Source organism: Schistocerca nitens, chromosome 7, assembly GCF_023898315.1.
Source record: "Schistocerca nitens isolate TAMUIC-IGC-003100 chromosome 7, iqSchNite1.1, whole genome shotgun sequence".
NCBI lineage: Eukaryota > Metazoa > Arthropoda > Insecta > Orthoptera > Acrididae > Schistocerca > Schistocerca nitens.
Window position 1 is genome coordinate 227,052,152 of NC_064620.1, and position 22,129 is coordinate 227,074,280.

The following is a 22,129-nucleotide window of genomic DNA, read 5'->3' on the forward strand; positions in this document are numbered from 1 at the left end:
TTATTCTGGGAGACACACTTTAATAACACTATCAGGGAAAACAGCAGAACTGAGAGCATTCTCCTGCTGGGATCCACCTATATCAACAATATAACTGTAGTACATATTTAAAATGGATGAAAACAAAATTGTAAAAACAAAATCTGGAGTACACGTTTTCTTGTACTGTGTCAAGCTTAAAATCACTTTGGGCCTCTGAAGACGCTAAGGTGGCAATGCGTTCCATCCCTGGCTGTATATTTTGATGCCTGAGAGATCCAGATCCTTGAGACAGTCTGTAGCATGTATACCACATGGCTTGGTCACATGGGACAGATTCCTGAATAGCCATTCAAAGGTGGATGGTTGGTTGACTGGGGTTGAAGGGACCAAACAGCAAGGTCATCAGTCCCTAGTTTCAAAGGTGGTCCATTCGGATGGATTTACATCCCGGAAGATGTCATAACGATAAAAGGTAAAAGGCTAAAAGAAAACATAAAAGTGCAGTCGTGTTGTCAATGGTGAAAACAAAAGGAGGGAAGACAGCAAGTGGGCAACCCCAAGGCTATGCTAGAGGCAGGAAATATCCCAACTCTGATGCAGTACAGGCAAGACCATCTGCTATTTAAAAGCGTTCAACTGCTAGAATGTAAAAGTGGGTATTGTAAAAGGAGACTAACCAAATCTAAAAAGCGATAAAAACAGAGTAAAAGAGAGAGAAAAGAGGATCTCAGCCAGGGAGGGGAGTCAGGAGTCTCCAAACACAGCTTACAGTGGGAGACACCCCAAACCTCTCCATCATGCCCCTACTACAGAGGGAGATGAAAAACCTTAGAACTGAAAATAAAAACCACTTTCATGGAGGAAACTGAGAACCAGTTCAACCATACCAGAATCGTCTGCCAATATTAAAGGTAAAGTGCGGGGAAGTCTGTACTTAGTACGCAGAGCCAAAAGAAGTGGGCATTCCACCAAAATGCGGGCTATTGAAAGGGCTCCACAACCATAAAGTAGGGTTGGCTCATTACACAAAAGGAAACAATGGGTCAACCTGGTATTGCCAATGCGGAGGCGACACAGGGTGGTAGAGTCCTTTCGGGAGAGGTGGAAGGAAGAACGCCACGGGACAGGTGTCACCTTAAGCGCACGAAGTTTATTACACAGGGAGGTAGCCTCTCAAGAGTTGGCCCATGATTGTGCGAAATGGGATTTGATATGAAGCTGTAAATCCGCTGCAGGAGGGGTTACAGAAAAGGGGGGTAAGTGACCGCTCCCCCAGCCAAATGATCAGCAAGCTCATTATCAGGGATACCCACATGGCTAGGGACGGCACGGTGAAGATCAGCGAGACGGTCATGGATGGCCGAGACTGAGGGATGACGTGAAAAACACCGGTCAATAGCCTAAAGGCCACTCATTAAGTATGTACATAACAAAACGCAGTTGAGTTGTGAGTGTTTAATAAAGGTAAGGGCCTGGGAAATGGCAATCAATTTTGCAGTAAACATCCCACATGCAGCTGGCAGGAGATGATTTTCCATGCCAACAGAGGACGTATCCCACATGATCAGCAGATTTAGAGCCACTGGTGTAAAAAACAACAGCATCCCGAAACTCCCATAAAATTCGGCGGAAAAAAAAAACAGAACTGCCATCGGGGGAACGAAATCTTTCAGACCTCAGTGGAGATCCATTCGAATCCGGGGCCGAGGAACTAACCGGGAGTGGGGTGGGGTGGGGTGGGGTGGGTGGGGGGGTTTAGAACGTGGGAGACAGGACAAAGATGGAAGCTGAAAATCATGGCGAAGAGACGCAAGGCGGAGCCCAACCGGTATCCCGCCCGAGGGTGGAAATCAGGTGGCAATGTCCTTGGTCTGGGAACAGGATAAAATAGGAAGGATGAGGGGGAGAGGAATGGACAGCGATTACATAAGGAACCAGAAGCTGGGACTGCTGAACAGAAAGGGGAGGGGGATCCCAGCTTCAACCAGGAGACTATCAACAGGACTAGTAGGAAAGGCACCAGTGGCCAAACATACCACGATGGTGGACTGGATCCAGGAGGCACAGTGTGGAAGGAGCAGCTGAGTCATAAACCTGACAACCATAGTCAAGTGAGAAAGCACTAAAGCCCGGTAAAGGTGGAGAAGAGTGCAGTGATCTGCTCCCCAAGAGGTGTGGGCAAGGAAGCGGAGGACATTGACATCCTATCTTCAGAAGTCTGAAATGAGGCAGCCAAGCAAGCTTGTTGTTGAAAAGAAGACTCAGGAAACTAAACTGTGGGACCAGAGGTAATCGTTGTGCATCGAGGTAGAGCTCTGGATCGGGTTGGACCATAGTACGGCAACAGAAGTGGACCACCCGTTATTTTAAAGGAGACAACTGAAACCCGTGTGAGAGGGTCCATGCAGAGGCACGCCTTATAGCATCCTGGAGCTGCCGCTCTGCAGAGGCCATCGAAGAGGAACTAACCCAAATGCAGAAAACATCCACATACAGGGCAGGGGTGACCAAAGGACTGATGGAGGCCACAAGCAGTCTATAGAAATGAGGAAAAGAACACTCAATACAGAACCCTGTGGGATGCCATTCTCCTGGGTCCGTGGAGAACTAAAAACAGTACCAACTCGAACCCTGAACATCCAATGGAACAGGAACTGGCGGATAAAAATCGGGAGTGGGCCCCGTAGACCCCACTCATGATGTGTAAGTAAGATATGATAGCACCAAGCCATGTCATAGGCCTTGCGAAGGTCAAAAAAATACTGCAACCAAATGGCGGCACTGGGAAAAAGCCTGCCGAACTGCAGATTCCAAGCGAAGTACATGATCGATCGGTGACTGTCCTTCTCGGAAGCCACACTGGTAAGGGGACAATAGATCCCAAGATTCGAGGACCCAATTGAGCCGACGGGCTACCATCCACTCAAGTAACTTGCAAACATTTGTCGGGCTAATTGGCCAATAGATTTCGACAAACAGGGGGTTCTTACCAGGCTTAAGGACAGGAACAACGATGCTATCCTTCGACTGAGATGGGAAGTCACTCTGGAGCCAAATACAGTTAAGCACCCGGAGAAAATGATGTTGTTGTGGAGCACTGAGATGTTGAAGCAGTTGGTTATGAATGGAGTCTGGCCCAGGGGCCGTATCATGAGAAGTGCAGAAAGAAGTTCCCATTCAGCAAAAGGTTCGTTGTAAGATTCTGACAGACAAGGGGTAAAACATAAGGCAGAAGCCTCAGCCCACTGTTTCTGGTGAAGGAAAGCAGTCGGATAGGAGGTTGATGCTGATCCTGTTGCTAATCTTCCGCGAGAATAAACGGGTCCATGCAAAGGCTATCCGGGAGGGCAAGGCCCAGGAGGGTAGACTGCAGATGGCAACCTTTGAGAGAGTGAAGTGTAGCCCATACCTACCACATAGGGAAGAAACAAAGCATTCCCAACACACCATTTGCTCCATTTGGTTAAGTAACGGGCTTTGGCGCAGAGGCATTTAAAGGTAATAAGATTGGCAGCAGATGGGTACCTCTTAAGGTGTTGCAAAGCTCGACGGTGATCACGGATGGCAGTGGCCGTACTCCACCACGGGACTTGCCGGGGGTGAAATGGTCCAGATGAGCATGGGATAGCAAGGCTAGCAGCACGAACAATCGCATCAGACACGTCACGTAGGACGTCATCAGTACAACCTGACAAAGAGGGGGAAAAAACGACCTGTGCAGTATACAGAGGCCAATCAGCGCATTGGAAAGACCAAACAGGTAATCTGTCCATTGGGGAGCAGGAAGGGAGCGAGAGAATAAACAAGAAGTGGTCACTATCACAAAGGTCGTCGTGTGGCGACCAGTGTAATAGAGGGAGGAGGGAGGGAGACGAAAGAGAATGATCAATGGCAGAAAAGGTACCATGACCGGCACTGAAGTTCGTAGGAGAGCCATCATCATTAAGAAGGCACAAGTCGTGGTCTGCAAGAAACTGGTCTATGAGAAGACTCCGACTAGATGGAAATGCACTGCCCCACAAGAGTATATGAGCAATAAAATTCCCGAGAAGTAGGAAAGGATGAGGAAGCCGCTGAAGGGCAGTAAGAGTCCTGTCAGGAGGGAGATAAAGATTGCAAACTGTGGCCCCAGAGACCAGGTGGATCCTAACAGCAACCGCTTCCAATGTAGTTCTGGGAGGAATCCACGTGCTAGCAACGTCCGTATGAACCAACATACAAACGTCACCAGAGGTCCGCAGGAGGCCGAACCAATTTCAACAGAAAGCACGGAACCCATGCAGGGCTGGCGAGTGATAATCAGTAAAATGAGATTCCTGTAGAACCACACAAGCTGCAGAGTAAAACAAAATAAGGGATTTTAACTCCAGAAGGTGACCGTAATATCCATTACAATTCCATTGGGTAACCACAGAACGATTATTCAAAAGGGGGGTGAACAGGCTAAAGCCAGTCATGCCGCCGAGTCAGCATCCATCACCGACAAGGAGGAGGTGACATCCATGAACAGCATGTCAAAGTCAGGTTGCGAAAGTGGGGATGGGACCTCTGGTGACACCAGAGGTTCCTTGTCCCAGGACTTATGTTTCTTCTTCTTTTCTGTTTGAGATTGAGGAGGGCTGTGCCGCAAAAGGGAGCCAACTGCAGCAATATCTGGAACAGAAAGATAGCGGGTGACCTGGGTGCCCACAGACCGTGGTTCTTGTGGTCGTTGTGTGGCAATAGACCTTCAGCCTGGAAGGTACTGCGAAGGAGGGTCCCAGGAGGGGTGCCCTTGACCGGTAGACGCTGAAGAAGTGGGACACTTCTATGGCTGGAGAGGGGGAGCGGTGCCCAGAGGGGATGGTGTGGAAACCGTAAGGGAGTGGGGGGAGGAGAGGGGGTTCGGGACTGGGCTAAGGAAGGGGGAGGAAGAGGTGAAGATGTACGGCTTCACGTCGCATCGATAAACCATAATCTTGACCTTCTCAGGGAGGGTATCCCCTTCAAAGGCCCGGATAAAGGCACCAGTATCAATGTGATTGTCCTTCAGGCCCTTCTGAAAACGCCAAACAAAGTAAACACCCCACTGTCCTAGATTGTCCCCAAGTTCCTCATCAATTTGAAGCTGTGAAAAATTACACATTGAACCATATTTAAAGACTGGTGGGGGGGGGGGGGGGGAATGGATATAGGAATTGTGCCAAGATGGTCACAGGCACGAAGGGCCGCAGACTAGGCAGCTGAAGCAGTTTTGATCAACAACGAACCCGACTGCATCTTGCTCAGAGAGTTCACTTCGCCAAACTTGTCCTCAATGTGCTCCACAAAAAAATAAAGGTTTCGTATTGGTGAAGGTATCCCCATCAGTCCTGGTGCAAACCAGATAGTGGGGAAAGATTTCGCCGTTAACCGACAAGCCTGACCCTCCTCCCAGGTGGTAGCCATGGAAGGGAAGGCCGCAGGGGGAGAAGAAGCAGCACTAAAATAATCAGTTCCATTCAAAGAGACAGCCGTAGAAGAACGACCAGAGTTCTGGACCCATGTGTGTTTCATTTGCATAGTGTCCGCCCTGATACCACCCACTCTGATCAGGGGCTCTCCGCACAGGCACCACCCAGCCACAGCAAGGGCCATCTGGCACGGGGGCCATTGCTGGGACTTCCAATGCTCCAGGATGACAAGCAAACACTTCTCGGCTTACATGAGGAGGTCCCAGCTCAGGTATCAGAAGTGTGATCCCTGTGTTTTCAGGGAGCTCAACCAAAAGGGTACATAGCAACTCCACCACACGGGCTGGCTACTGTGCTGGCTATGTATCCTAGCATTAGACGACATGAAGAAAAAGATGGAAGGAACTATGAGGACACATACCAGACACACTAAGTAAGGTGCTCTTCCCCAAATGGCTCACACTACGGAATAGAAATTTAGTAATGGAGGTCAAACCCCATAGGAGTACCAGAGGATGAAAGAAAGGATGAGGTAATTACTCAACAAAACCAAATCGCAAAGCCAACATAACCAGAAGGATAGCGAGGCCAACATAAACAAGGACACCAGGAGAGGAGAGGGTGGAGGGGAAGGAGCAAGGACAGGAAAGGAGGGGAAGGGAAAGGAAATGCAGCCCAGGAAAGGAAGGAAGGCTGCAATAGCTCGGGGCCCCGTGCTCGCCATGCACGAATTGATGGAAGGACCGTGAGCCGCCTGGGGGGGGGGGGGGGGGGGCATTCAAAGGTGGGTTGGATCACTGAACTAAATGTCAATGACTGAGGTGATGCTGAAATTTTCAGCACCTGTCAAGCCAAAAGGATATATCACCAGCCTCTGCACACAGACTCAAAACTGGGCTGATCTGAAAGGCTCCAGTCGACATCCGAATAGCGTCATGGTGGACAGCATCCAACATCCTGAGGTAGGAATGACGGGCCAATTCGTAGACCACCCTGCCATAATCTAAGTGTAATTGAATAAATGCCTTATAAAACTGCAGAAGGTGGACCTGTCAGTACCCCATGTTTTTCCACTAAGGCATTTCAAAGTATTCAATGACTGGAAGCCCTTTCTTTGTAGGTCTTTCAGGTGTGAGAGCCAAGTTAATTTCAAGTCAAATAATAAACCCAAAAAGTGCACAGTCCTTGAAAACGTAAAATATTGTCCCCCATAGTGAGCACTGGTTGGTTACAACTTCGCTGAGCAGGTTAAAATTGACACATATAGTCTTCTCGAGTGAGAACCGAAAACCAGTTGTCCGGGTCAGGTCTCCAGCCTCCTAATGGTCAGTTGTAGCTGCCTCGTCATAGTTGTAAGATCACAGGAAGAGTAGAAGATTGCAAAGTCATCTACAAACAAAGAGCATTTGGCAAGGCTTCTGACTGCACAGGAAATTCCACTGATAGCAATGGAAAACAATGTGACACTGATAACACTGCCCTGGGGGGGGGGGGGGGGGGGGCATTCTCCTGAACATAGCAGTAAGACGTGATCTCACCAATGCAATAACGAAAATGCCAGTCCTCGAGAAAGGCTTGGATCAGAAGTGGCAGGCGTCCACGTAGTCCCCATTCATGAAGTTGGCAAAGGATGTCGTCCCTAAAAGTAGTCTCATATGCTTTTTGAGGTAAAAAACACACAAACCAAATAGTTTTGACATAAGAAGGACTCCTGTATCACAATCTCCAGTAGAATTAAGGATGGAACAGTAGCACCTGAAACTGCACTGGGAGCAGCTCAGGTGACCTCGCGATTCGAGCAGCCAGACGAGGCGGCACTTGACCATGCTACTCCAGTAACCATTAGGGGCGCTACAGTTCTTGCCTGGTTTTCAGAATTGGAATTAATATCAATAAATGACAAGCACTAATTTTCTTTTTTTCTACAATTAAATGTCTGAAGATGGCCTTGTAGGTCGAAAACCGGTTAACACAATAAAAGTAATATTGTAGAACAAAAGCAAACTGATGCTTTTAATTTATTATAATGTTGTTCTACCAAGAACCGACAGAAAATTATGTTAACATGAAATTAATATTGCCTCCTTCCAAGTCATGGGGTACTGTCTATCAAACAGATCTCACAAACAAGAGAGGCGCTGTCCTTTTGCTTCAGGGCACAGATGATGAACCATGGCATAATGAATCTTATTAGGTCCTGGAGCACTGTCTCTGGTTGCAGACAAAGCTGATTCCAGTTCTCAGATGAACAGAAGGTTGTATTGTAGACTTCCTCATTAAGCAAGAATGAAATTGAGCTTCCTCATCTCTGCAGTGCTACAGAACACTTGAAAAGTGACAGCTTGTCTGGATGACGTAGTGAGAGTAAAGAAGTGTTCAGCTAAAACCTGAGCCATGTCTTCTGGCGAGTGCACCAAGACACCATTACTTGACAAGACGTAAGGGGACATGTACTTCCCTTGCCTGAAAACCGTCTTCTTGATTCCCAAACTTCTGCAGTGGACCAATCAATGGAAGTGCTGAATTCCCTCCAGGAAGCCCTCTTCCATTCCTTTATCACTCGCCTCGCATATGCTCTCGCAGATCTGAAGGCATGAAGGTTGTCTGTAGTCCAACTGTGTTTGAAGTTCCAAAGAGCTGTTTGTCTGGCTCTGATTGCCAATCGACAGTCATCATTCCACCAAGGTACAGGCTGTCATCTGAGGTGGTTACTACACTTGGGGATGGACTCTGTGGCAGACCATTGGATCTCACAAGTGATATGGGTCACCGCCTCCTGTACGCAATTCTTTTGTTCAAAAATAGCCTGTCAACTGCACTGTACTGTAACCAATTTTCCCTCTGTGTCATCCAATTGAGTGGTCTCCTGCTGGTCACCATCCCACTCTGTAGATGGATCCACACTGGGAAACGGTCACTAGAATGTAAATCTGGGAGCTGCTTCCCACTGAAATGAATCTGCAATAGCTGCAGAACAAAAACATATGTCAACAGCTGAAAAAGACCCTGTAGCTGTGGAAAAGTGAGCCATCTGACCTGCGTTCAGAAGGCAGATATTTTCAGAATGCAGGAGTCGATCATCCGACCGCTGGAGCAAGAGGTAGCCGAGCCCCACGGCACACTGTGTGCAATTAAGTCCCCCCTCAAGAGTTCTGCCAATGTGTCTGCATCCAGAGCAACATTAGGGGGTAGGTACATGGAACACACTGTGGTATTAAAGGGTGCGAGAACTTTCACAGAAATTGCTTGCATGGTTGTAGAAAGAGGGACAGGCGAGAAGTGGCATCTGTCATGAAGGGAAACAGCCCCTCCACCTTTAGCCCTGTCTCCAGTAGTATCATCCTTCCTATATGCGTGGTAGCCCTGTAATGCAGGTGCCTCGGTGACTTGAAGATGCGTTTCTTGTAAGCAGATGCAGAAACGTTTCTCCCGGACCAATAGCTACAATTCTGCCAAATGTGAGCAATATCCATTCAAATTCCACTGCAACACAGAAGTCCCTGTGGAAGCCATAGGTTAGTGATTGTTGTTCTTTTCTTTCTCCCTCGGAGGCAATGATTTACTGGGGAGGTCAGGGGAAACATTATCCAGTTCCTCCGACTGGAAGTCCGTATCCTAAAGAGCTTAGTCCCCATCAGAAAGGGAGAGAGCTCGATAATCCGAAGGTTTAACTACTGCTTTCTTGGACTTAGAACTACTTTTCGAAGAACTTTTTCTTTGCTGAGAGGAGGTGGTTACCTGGGTTGCAGGGATTGCCGAGTTGGCTTCTGATGTTTGGTAGTGGTATGTGGCTTAGTTGGTGAGCCTATTGCTGACAGCTTCCGAACGACTTCAGTCTCAAGTGGAGCATTTCCCTCACAGGTACATCGAGAAGTGCATGTGCTCATATTTGAATCTGTGTCCTGAGTGTGTCAAGGCATGACACTTAGCAATTGGTGTCTTAAGGGCTGATGCAAAAGAAGTAGCAAAAACTGGTGCTTGCATAGCTTTGAAAGCTTCTTTAGCTTCACCATAGGGTATGTGTGTCTCTACTTGTAACTCTTTAATTTTCCTTTCCTCATTGTCAATCTCACACTGTCTTCTCCACACTAGGTAATCCCCGGAACAGTTTACACATTTTGGAGAAAGTGTACAAGAATTGTCCGACTCGTGAGCCAAGTCTTCACAATTGCCACACGTAGTCATTACATCCCATAATGGTATGGCCAAATATTTGACATTTGTAGCACCGCACTGGGTTAGGAACATATGGGCGAACATTAAAACAGATATAACCTGCAAGGATATGTTCAGGTAATTCTGGACTATTAAACGTTAGAATAAATGTTGCCAATTTTTCCAATTTGCCATTGACTCTCCTCCTGCAGTTCTGCACTTCCATGATGCCCATATTTTTCCATTCTTCATGTAACTCCACAAGGTCCACTTCCGTCAAATCGGAGCAAGTCAAGTAACCACGCCCTTACTAAAGTTAAGGGTGTTACATAACTCAGCCTCAAATGAGTAGTCACCTAAGGCCTTACATCCCAGAAGCTTAGATATTTGGTTGGAATTAGCAGTTTCAACTATAAGTGTTCATTATGAAGTCATTTGACACCTTTCAAAGACCCAGCAATACCTTCCAATGCCTTGTGAATATAGAAAGGGCAGATCTTCTCAAAGGTTCCTCCTGTTTGCTTGATGACAAAGTGTTATGTCACACTAAGGCCCTGTTACTACGATTCTGAGACGTCTTTTTGGGAGGACTGACCAACCTGTCCCACCAGGAGTAGTAGTTTGATGTGACTGTCCTATAGGTATCCTACAAGACGCTAGGGAAACAACTGTGGACCCAGGCAGAGCCCAGCATGCCTGAGCAAGCATGATACAACTGGAGGGCGGCAGGTGCCCAGAGGTTGCCTGCTAGAGACTGTTTTACCTCAACAGCCATTCATCTCATCAGCACGTAGCACACCTTGAGGTTGAGGTTTTTTATATCTCTCTCTGTGTGTGTGTACCTTCCTCGCAGTCCAGGCGATCAAGCAAAGACCCCCCTTCTCAGAAACACACAATATTCCACAGCTGTGCTGCTTGGTGGTCGCTGAAGCACGCTCAGAGCTTACGGTGACAGAGGGCTTGCAGTGCTTACAAATACCTAGCTCAGGAACCCCAGGGTTGCCAAGCCTATACTGAGCAAACGAATGCTGAGCCCCTGAGAGGGGTGAGGGGAGGAGAGTTAAAGATTAATGGCAGAGAAAGTGGAAAATGAGGCACTAAAATTAAGAAGGCACAGGTCGTGGTCTGCAAGAAGTGGTCAATGAGGAGCCTTCGACTAGATGAAAAAGCACTGCCGAATAAAGAGCAATGGGCATTAAAATCCCCAGGGAGGAGGAAGCGAGGGGGGAATTGCTGAAGGAGGGCACTTACAGCAGCAGATGTAGGTGGCCTGTCAGGAGGCCAACATTAAGATGCCACTGGAAGTCCTCAAAGGGCCGACCCAGTTCCGACAAAGCACAGAACTCAAGAAGGGTTGTTAAGTGAGCATCAGTAAAATGAGATTCCTGGAGAAAGACACAAGCTGCTGAGTGAAAGGTAATAATGGATTACAACTCTGGGAGGTGACGGTAGTATCCATTACAGTTCCATTGAATAAGCAAGTGGTGCGTATCCAAATGAGAGATGAGCAGGATGGAGCCAATCACACCACCAGGTCACCATCCGTCAGCAATAAGGACTGGGTGACATCCATAAATACATAATACTCGTGTTGCGAGGGGGCAGATGGCACCTCATGGTACACCAGGGGAGATCTGTCCTGAGACTTATGTTTCTTCTTCTTCTCTTTCATTGGTTGAGCAGAGTTAGGACACAGAGGGAGAGCAGGCTTCTGCAAGATCCAGAACTGAAAGAGAGTGAGAGTCCTTGGGCACACAGACTGTGTGTCCTGTGGCCAAGTTGTGGTAGGAGGTCATCTGCCTGAGACACATCAGGCAAAGGGGTCCTGGGAGGGAGCCCCATCACCAGCAGATACCAAAGGAGAGAAGCATTTCTTCAGCAGGGGAGGGGAGCGACATCCAGAGGGGACGGTGTGCAAATGCAGGGAAGGGGGAGAGGATACGGGGACGGGACTGGGGTAAAGAAGAGGGATGAGGGGAAAGGATGCAACAGAAGTGAAAGTAGAAGTTACCAACACAGAGCGAAGTCTGTAATTTTTCTGACAAGCCTCAGTTAAGATAACTGATCAAGGGACTTACACAATGTACCTTTATTTCCAGTGTGCGTGTAGAGTGATGGTCGCGACAATTTACAAACACAGATGGCAAAACACCGGAGCTCCCCTCATGGAATGGGGGTCCACAGTTACCACACAGAAGGTCTGTGGTACACCGGGAACACATACGCCCAAAACGCAAGCACTGAGAACACTCCATGGGTAATGGAATGTATAGCTTCTCATCACACTGATAACACATAACTTTGACCTTCACCGGGAGTATACCTCCCTCGAACATAATAAAGGGGCCAGTATTGTTGTGGTTGTCCTTACGACCTTTCTGCACACACTGAACAAAATGAATGCCCTGTTGTTCCAGACTGGTCCAGATTTCATCATCAGTTTGAAGGATAAGGTCCCAATGAAAAATGGCTCCTTGGACCATATTCAAAGACTGGTGAAGTGTAACAGACAATGTGATGTTGCCAAGGTGATCACAAGCACGAAGTGCTGCGGATTGGACTGCAGAAGCAGTTCTGATCAACAGGGAACCCAAACACGTTACTGAGAGACTCCACTTCAGCACACTTGTCTTCAATATTTTCCACAAAAAGTAACAGCTTTATGGCAGTGAATGTGTCCCCATCCAGCCTAGTACAGGCCAGGTAGCAGGGAAAGTGTTCCACCCCAATCCAGCTAGCCTATCTCTCCTCCCTGGGTGTAGTCAGGGAAGGGAAGGTCACAGGGTTATAATAAGTGGCATTCAATGATCTGTTACCAATTGAAGAGATGGTTGTAAAAGAATGGCCAGATCTGTGGAGGTCAATAGGCTTCATATGCAAAGCATCTGTCCTGATACTACCCACTCCGATCAGGGCTCTCGAGATGGGCACCACCCAGCCACAGCAAGCGCAGTCTAGCATGGCCATCTTTGTGAGGGTTCTGATGGCCCGGAATGACAAGCAACCACTCCTAGTCATATATGGGGAGACAGATCAGATATCAGATGTGTGATCCCTGTGTAGTCATGGGGCACAGCCAGATGGGTACGTAATAGCCCCACCACACTGACTGGCTACACATATTGGTTACTAGTGGGACAGATGGAGACTACGGCAGGGAAGGAAGAGGGGAAGAAAGGGATGAGAGCAATCCAAGCTGTAGACGCAAGGGAGCGAGTTCTCCCCAAATGGCTCACACCAAAGAAAGAAAAATGCCAAAAAGGATGGATGAAAGAGAAAAGGCAAGGGAAACTAAACTGCAAGGAATACAGGATATCAGGTGGATAACTAGGTCGACATAAGTAAGAATACTGAAAGACGGAAAGGAGCGAGGATGGAGGTGGGAGGAGCATGGGGAAGGAAACGCAGCCTGGGAAGCAAGAATGGGAGCAATGGCCCAGGCCCTGTAGGTGCAGCACACAAACTCACGAAAGCTCCCTGGGGTTAAAGAAAACAGCATTCAGGGAAAGACAGGGATACAGCAATATAAGTCACTTTGGAATTAAATACAGAGGAAGTGCAGGGAAGCCAAGATGACATGGCTATGGGAAAAACGCAATGAAATATGAAACAAAAGATCATCTGAATGACTGCATATAAGACACTCTCAACAACCTTTTTGTAAAATAACAAGCAAGGGCGGTAACATTAAGAGTGCCATGGGAATTCCATTGTTTAAGTGGAGGGAACAAATAGATGGAATGAGTACACTAAAGGCCTCTGTAAGGGGGAGCATGGAAAGAGGACTATCATACATAAAAAGAACATTCCTGGCCAAGAGAATTTTACTAGTATCAAACACTGGCCTTAACTTGTGCAATGAATTCCTGAGAATTTATGTCTTGAGCACAGCATTGTAAGGTAGTGAATCATGGACTGTGGGGAAAACAAGACAATGTAAGCGTATGACATGGTGCTATAGAAGTATGTTGAAAATTAGATGAGGATGTTCACCACAGAATTGGTGAAGGAGGGAACATTTGAAAAACACTGAAAACAAGAAGGATGAGGATGATAAGACATTTGTTAATATATTACGGAATAACTTCCACTGTATTACAGGGAGCAATAGAGGAATAAAATTTTGGACAGACAAGAGATGTTGAGGATGCTGAGTGTAGGCACTACTATGAGATGAAGGGGATGTATAAAACCAGTCAGAAGAGTGATTTTTAAAAAGTAACCTTGGAAGACTATCCTGTTTGAGAAATCCAATAAGAAACACTAATAAAATAATTTATGTAAATATTTTGCAACCATAACTTAACTGATGAGTCAACAGTATTCACAACTGTCAGCACCTGCCTTCTTTTTAATTGTAATCACATTATTCTTAAAGTTTGATGGTATTTCACCTGTCTGCTGTATGTTGCACACCAGGTGAAACAGTTTTGTCTTGTCTGGCTCTCTCAAGGGCTCCAAAATAAAACTGAAGTAATGCCGTCTATCCTGTGACCTTATTTCTACACAGGCCTACTGTTGCTCTGTCAAACTCTTCTCACAGTATAGAATACTCTATCTCATCTTCACCTAATTCCTTTTCTCCTTCTATAATATTGCCTTAAGTTTCATTGTCCTAAAAATTCTTTCCACCTTTCAACTTGCTCTTATTTGCTTAGGGCTATCTTGTCATAGAGCTCTTTGTAGTCATACAGTTACTTCTGTTTTCTCTAAAAATCTCTTTCTTCCTGCAGGTTGCATCTTTCCCATAGTCATGCATATTGCAGCAGCCTAGCAGTTGTTCTCTAGTTAGTCCCATTTAACCATTTTTGTACTTTGTCAATCTCATTTTTTCAACATCTGTATTTCAGTCTGCCTGCTTTATTAAATGCAATTTTATATTTTCTCCTTTTGTCAGTTAAATCCAATATCTCTTATATTATCCAGGAATTTCTACTGTGTCTTGTCTTTTTACGTATTTGATGTTTGTTGCCTTCACTCTTCTTCTATCAAAGCTACCAATTTGTCTTCTACAACATATAACTAATGTGGAGTTTTAAGATGCACATATGCATGTTTATCAAACTGTATAAAGTAAAACTCTTTATGGTAAGTAGCAGATGAAGAGAATGAGAATTAAAGTGAAGACAATGAGAATTAAAGTGAATAGAACTGATGACTATTCAAAAGCAGAGTGGTTTAGTTTCCCAGACTTCAGTCATCACAAAACAAATGGCAAGGGCCTGGCATACCCATTAGGCCAAGTCCCCTCCACTGTGGTCTCCACATCATCCCACTCCAATCGCCGGAATGGGCTTGGTTCGTGAGGTACAACATCTGGAGGCACGTTGTCTTCATCCTGAACATTAATCACCTGCAACAAAATTAAATTTTAAATATGTAGAAGTATTTGGTACATAAATGAAATAACATAACCAGAGAACTACAACAAAGCTTCAGACTCATTCAGACCATAGATATCGGCACAAGTCGGTCACACAACAGGCTTTCTTTACAAATTATTACATTTCTATTGCAGCAGAAAAATGAAGTAGGAAACAGAGCACTCTTCAAAACTTTAACAAAATTTTACGAAATTCCAGTTTCACTTTTACCTCTTCACAATGCTATGTTTTGACAGGGGTAGAGGGAAAGTGAGAGGGGGGAGAGAGGGAGAGAGGGGGAAAAAGAAGAGAGGGAGAGGGGGGAAGAAGAGAAGGGGTGAAGAAGAGAAAGAGGGGGGAAGAAGAGAGGGGGAAAGAAGAGAGAGGGGGGAAAGAAGAGAGAGGGGGAAAGAAGAGAGAGGGGGGAAAGAAGAGAGAGGAGGAAAGAAGAGAGAGGAGGAAAGAAGAGAGAGGGGGGAAAGAAGAGAGAGGGGGGAAAGAAGAGAGGGGGGAAAGAAGAGAGAGGGGGGAAAGAAGAGAGGGGGGAAAGAAGAGAGAGGGGGAAAGAAGAGAGAGGGGGAAAGAAGAGAGAGGGGGAAAGAAGAGAGGGGGGAAAGAAGAGAGAGGGGGGAAAGAAGAGAGAGGGGGGAAAGAAGAGAGAGGGGGGAAGAAGAGAGAGGGGGTGGGAAAGAAGAGAGAGGGGGGAAAGAAGAGAGAGAGGGGGAAAGAAGACAGAGAGAGGGAGGAAAGAAGAGAGAGGGGGGAAAGAAGACAGAGAGAGAGAGGGGGGGAGGAAAGAAGAGAGGGAGGGAGGAAAGAAGAGAGAGGGGGGAAAGAAGAGAGAGAGGGGGGAAAGAAGAGAGAGGGGGGGGAAGAAGAGAGGGGGGAAGAAGAGAGAGGGGAAGAAGAGAGAGGGGGCAAGAAGAGAGGGGGGAAGAAGAGAGGGGGAACTGGGGGTAGAGTTGGGGGGGGTTAAGAGTTGGGTGGTAGGGTTTGGGGGAGTAGAGTTGAGGGGTGCGGGGTACAGTTGGTGGGGGGGATGGGGTAGAGTGGTGGTGTGGGGGTGTGGGTGGTAGCGTGTGGGGGGCAGGTGGTAGTGTGGGGGGAGCGTGGTGGTAGTGTGGGGGGAGTTTGGTGGTAGTGTGGGGGGAGTTTGGTGGTAGTGTGGGGGGAGTTTGGTGGTAGTGTGGGGGGAGTTTGGTGGTAGTGTGGGGGGAGTTTGGTGGTAGTGTGGTGGTAGTGTGGGGGAAGTGTGGTGGTAGTGTGGGGGGAGTGTGGTGGTAGTGTGGGGGGAGCGTGGTGGTAGTGTGGGGGGAGCGTGGTGGTAGTGTGGGGGGAGCGTGGTGGTAGTGTGGGGGGAGCGTGGTGGTAGTGTGGGGGGAGCGTGGTGGTAGTGTGGGGGGAGCGTGGTGGTAGTGTGGGGGGAGCGTGGTGGTAGTGTGGGGGGAGCGTGGTGGTAGTGTGGGGGGAGCGTGGTGGTAGTGTGGGGGGAGCGTGGTGGTAGTGTGGGGGGAGCGTGGTGGTAGTGTGGGGGGAGCGTGGTGGTAGTGTGGGGGGAGCGTGGTGGTAGTGTGGGGGGAGCGTGGTGGTAGTGTGGGGGGAGCGTGGTGGTAGTGTGGGGGGAGCGTGGTGGTAGTGTGGGGGGAGCGTGGTGGTAGTGTGGGGGGAGCGTGGTGGTAGTGTGGGGGGAGCGTGGTGGTAGTGTGGGGGGAGCGTGGTGGTAGTGTGGGGGGAGCGTGGTGGTAGTGTGGGGGGAGCGTGGTGGTAGTGTGGGGGGAGCGTGGTAGTGCGGGGGGAGCGTGGTAGTGCGGGGGGAGCGTGGTAGTGCGGGGGGAGCGTGGTAGTGCGGGGGGAGCGTGGTAGTGCGGGGGGAGCGTGGTAGTGCGGGGGGGTGTGGTAGTGGGGGGGGGGGGGGTGGTAGTGGGGGGGGGGGTGGTAGTGGGAGGGGTGGTAGTGGGGGGAGTGTGGTAGTGGGGGGAGTGTGGTAGTGGGGGGAGTGTGGTAGTGGGGGGAGTGTGGTAGTGGGGGGAGTGTGGTAGTGGGGGAGTGTGGTAGTGGGGGGAGTGTGGTAGTGGGGGGAGTGTGGTAGTGGGGGGAGTGTGGTAGTGGGGGGAGTGTGGTAGTGGGGGGAGGGTAGGGGGCTGAGAATGACGGGGCTGGGGCTAGGAAGAGGTTGGTGGGGGAAAGGATGAAACAGATGCAAAGGTGAAGAAAGTGACATTGGATGGAGTGACTCATATTCCTTCTCTAAAACCTTGCACAAATGAAAAAATGGCTGACATCAAAATAAGTGTCCAAGGAATAGAAAAGCAACTGGAATCACTCAACAGAGGAAAGTCCACTGGACCTGATGGGATACCAATTCGTTTCTACACAGAGTACGCGAAAGAACTTGCCCCCCTTCTGACAGCCGTGTACCGCAAGTCTCTAGAGAAAAGGAAGGTTCCAAATGATTGGAAAAAGAGCAATGGTAGTCCCAGTCTTCAAGAAGGGTCGTCGAGCAGATGCGCAAAACTATAGACCTATATCTCTGACGTCGATCTGTTGTAGAATTTTAGAACATGTTTTTTGCTCGAGTATCATGTCGTTTTTGGAAACCCAGAATCTACTCTGTAGAAATCAACATGGATTCCGGAAACAGCGATCATGAGAGACCCAACTCGCTTTATTTGTTCATGAGACCCAGAAAATATTAGATACAGGCTCCCAGGTAGATGCTATTTTCCTTGACTTCCGGAAGGCGTTCGATACAGTTCCGCACTGTCGCCTGATAAACAAAGTAAGAGCCTACGGAATATCAGACCAGCTGTGTGGCTGGATTGAAGAGTTTTTAGCAAAGAACACAGCATGTTGTTATCAATGGAGAGACGTCTACAGACGTTAAAGTAACCTCTGGTATGCCACAGGTCAGTGTTATGGGACCACTGCTTTTCACAATATATATGAATGACCTAGTAGATAGTGTCGGAAGTTCCATGCGGCTTTTCGCGGATGATGCTGTAGTATACAGAGAAGTTGCAGCATTAGAAAATTGTAGCGAAATGCAGGAAGATCTGCAGCGGATAGGCACTTGGTGCAGGGAGTGGCAACTGACCCTTAACATAGACAAATGTAATGTATTGTGAATACATAGAAAGAAGGATACTTTATTGTATGATTATATGATAGCGGAACAAACACTGGTAGCAGTTACCTCTGTAACATATCTGGGAGTATGCATGCGGAACGATTTGAAGTGGAATGATCATATAAAATTAATTGTTGGTAAGGCGGGTACCAGGTTGAGATTCATTGGGAGAGTCCCTAGAAATTGTAGTCCATCAACAAAGGAGGTGGCTTACAAAACACTCATTCGGCCTATACTTGAGTATTGCTCAACAGTGTGGGATCCGTACCAGATCGGGTTGACGGAGGAGATAGAGAAGATCCAAAGAAGAGCGGCGCGTTTCGTCACAGGGTTATTTGGTAACCGTGATAGCGTTACGGAGATGTTTAGCAAACTCAAGTGGCAGAGTCTGCAAGAGAGGCGCTCTGCATCGCGGTGGAGCTTGCTCGCCAGGTTTCGAGAGGGTGCGTGTCTGGATCAGGTATCGAATATATTGCTTCCCCATACTTATACCTCCCGAGGAGATCACAAATGTAAAATTAGAGAGATTCGAGCGCGCATGGAGGCTTTCAGACAGTCGCTCTTCCCGCGAACCATACGCGACTGGAACAGAAAAGGGAGGTAATGACAGTGGCACGGAAAGTGCCCTGCGCCACACACCGTTGGGTGGCTTGCGGAGTATAAATGTAGATGTAGATGTAGATTTTTGGCGAGCCTCATAGTAAGATAGGTTATCCCGGGACTTTCACACTTGGACCTTCTTTTCTCTCCTGTAAGCTGGCCAATCTGGCAGGCGAGAAAAATAGTAGTCACGAAAATTGACACACACATGGATCGAAACACAGTCACCACACAGAGGGTCAGCCATGCAGCAGAAAGACATATGCCCAAAATGCAGGCACCGAAAGCACTTCACATGGTGGGACATGTCGCTTCACGTCAATATGTAGCACATAACCTTGACCTTCTCTGGGAGGGTATCCACCTCAAAAAGCCAGAATGAAGGCGCCGATATCAGTGTGGTTGTCTTTGCAACCCTTCTGCATGCATCAAACAAATAGCTCACAGCGTCGCTACAGATTAGCTGAGAGTTTCTCAGTTTGCACGATGAAGTCCCCATGAAAAATTACTCCCTGGGCCATATTCAGGGATTGGTGAGGGGTAATGGACTCTGGGACATTCCAAGATGATCACAGGCATAAAGAGTTGCAGACTGGGTGGCAGAAGCAGCTTTGATCAACAAGGAGTCCGAGCCCATCTTACTGAGAGACACCACTTCACCAAACTTGTCCCTGATATTCTCCACAGAGAACAATGGTTTTGAGGTGGTGAATTTGTCCCCGTCCACCCTAGTACAGACGAGGTTGTGAGGAAAGTGTTTCATTCCAAGATGGCAAGTCTGGCCCTCCTTTCACGGTGTATCCAGGGAACGGAAGGATGCCAGGTCATACAAAGCAGAATTCAATGATCTTTCACCTATCGAAGTGACTGCCATTTGAGAATGGCCCGATTTTTGTAGCTTGATGAGCTTCATGCACCAAGCATCCGCCCCCTTATATTACCCATTCTGATGAGGCATGGGTGCCACCCAGTCACATCAAGGGCCGCCTGGCATGGTGGCCGTTGCCGGGAGTTCAGATGCTCCAGGAAGACAAGCAACCACTCCTTGGCATACACGGGAGGGAACAGCTCAGGTATCAGTAGTACGATCCCCGTGTTATCAGGGGGGCTCAGTCAGATGGGTATATAACAGCCCCACCACATTGAATGGCTACAAGGGCTGGTGACATAGCAGGGTGGAGGGGAGCTATAGTCCAGGGAAGTGGAGATCAAACCTCAAGTGGAGACCTAAATGCCAAAAAGAAAGAAAGTTCAGAAGCAAGTGGAACAAAATTGCAAGCAAACGGAGAGGGGAAGGAGGGGACAGTACAGAAGGAGTGGCAGATAGGGATGGAGGGAGGGGCAGGGTCCCGAAAATGCAGACAGGGAAGGAAGAATGGGCTGTGGTCATGTGTGTGTCTACGACTCAGCATCTCTGCTACATGGTGAGTGGCAACTATCCTTTGCATAATGATCTACAACAAAAACTGATAAATGTAACCCAACTAAAGATGTACAATCTAGTCAAAGTCATTTATAGAGTAGAATGAGGTGTCAAAATTATTTTAATTTAACAATATTATGAAAAGTACAGATTGCTACTCACCATAAAGATGACACACTGAGTTGCAGACAGGCACAAGAAAAGAAGGTTGTTACACACTTAGCTTTCAGCCAAAGCATTCTTGAGGAAATAAAAGACGACACACACGCACGCACACACACACACACGCACACACACACACACACACACACACGCACACACACACACACACGCGCGCGCGCAAGCTAGCGACTATGCTGTTTGTTAGGTGTACATTTTTTTATTATGGGGAAGTGTCGACCAATGTGCGTGCCATAAAAGAACAACACGACGACATAAAACGCTCCGTAGATCGGCGAAGGGAATCGATTGAATAGCTGGCCGCAGAAGAGAGACTGCAGCCTTGGCCGCTATATCGGCCGCCTCATTTCCACAGATGCTAACGTGTCCCGGGAGCCAGAGGAACGCCACCGAGATGCCCCCCAGGAGGAGCAAGCGCAGACAGTCCTGAATCCGGTGGACCAGAGGGTGGACAGGGTAAAGAGCTTTGAGACTGAGGAGAGAGCTGAGAGAATCTGAACAGATAACATACTGTATCCGCTGATGGCGGCGGATGTAGTGAACAGCCTGGAGAACAGCGTAAAGCTCCGCAGTATAAACCGAACACTGGTCGGGAAGCCGAAATTGAATTGGGGTGTCGCCAACAATATAGGCACTCCCTACACCTAACGATGTTTTTGAGTCGTCGGTGTAAATAAATGTGGCGTCCGTCATTTGTGCACATAGAGCAGCAAATGCCCGACGATAAACAAGTGAAGGGGTACCATCCTTGAGAAATCGACAAAGGTCACGGAGCAGGCAAATCCGGGGATGGAGCCAAGGCGGTGCTGTACCCCAAGTTCTCAATAAGCTTTTAGGAAAGCGGAAGGAAAGAGAATGGAGCAGTTGACGGAAGCGGACTCCCGGTGGTAGTAGGGAGGAGGGGCGGCCTGCATACCCTACCCTACATCAAAGGAGGCGTCGAAAAAAAGGTCATGGGCTGGATTAGCAGGCATGGAAGACAGATGGCTAGCATAACGACTCAGAAGGACTGCTCGCCGATTGGACAGCAGAGGTTCAGCAGTCTCAGCATAAAGGCTTTCCACAGGGCTGGTGTAAAAAGCTCCAGACACTAAACGTAATCCACGGTGGTGGATAGAGTCGAGACGCCGAAGAATAGACGGCCGAGCAGAGGAGTAGACTATGCTTCCATAGTGCAATTTCGAGCGCACTAAGGCGCGATAGAGGCGGAGAAGGAGCACTCGGTCCGCTCCCCAGGAGGTACCATTCAGGACACGGAGGGTGTTGAGGGATTGCAGACAGCGAGCCGAAAGATAGGAAACGTGGGAGGACCAGCACAGTTTTCTGTCAAACATAAGATGCAAGAATTTAGCGACGTCCGAAAATGGAAGGTTGACAGGTCCTAGATGTAAGCAGGGTGGAAGAAACTCCTTACGTCGCCAAAAATTAACACAAACAGTCTTACTGGGAGAAAAACTGAAGCCGGTTTCGATGCTCCAAGAGTGGAGGCAATCGAGACATCCTTGAAGACATCGTTCAAGAAGGCTGGTCCGTTGAGAGCTGTAGTAGATCGCAAAATCGTCCACAAAGAGGGAGCCCGAGACATCAGGAAGGAGACAATCCATAATTGGATTTATGGCAACGGCAAACAGTACAACACTCAGCACGGAGCCCTGGGGTACCCCGTTTTCTTGGGAGACAGTACGGGAGAGAGTAGTGTTCACCTGCACTCTAAATGTGCGCTCTGCCATAAATTCGCGAAGAAAAAGGGGCAGCCGACCTCGAAAGCCCCAAGAGAACAATGTGCAGAGGATGCCTGTCCTCCGACAGGTATCGTATGCTCTCTCCAGATCAAAAAATATTGCTACCGTTTGGCATTTCCGGAGAA

General features: G+C 48.1%; 1 protein-coding gene across 1 annotated transcript in view; it reads right to left on the reverse strand.

Moving 5' to 3' along the window:
- LOC126194722 (putative helicase MOV-10) overlaps nt 1-22,129 on the reverse strand; it is a 348,426-nt gene that overhangs the window by 199,546 nt on the left and 126,751 nt on the right. Inside the window, exon 7 of the mRNA XM_049932971.1 lies at nt 14,801-14,922. Coding sequence (XP_049788928.1) covers nt 14,801-14,922 — 122 coding nt within the window. The remainder of the gene's footprint in view (nt 1-14,800; nt 14,923-22,129) is intronic.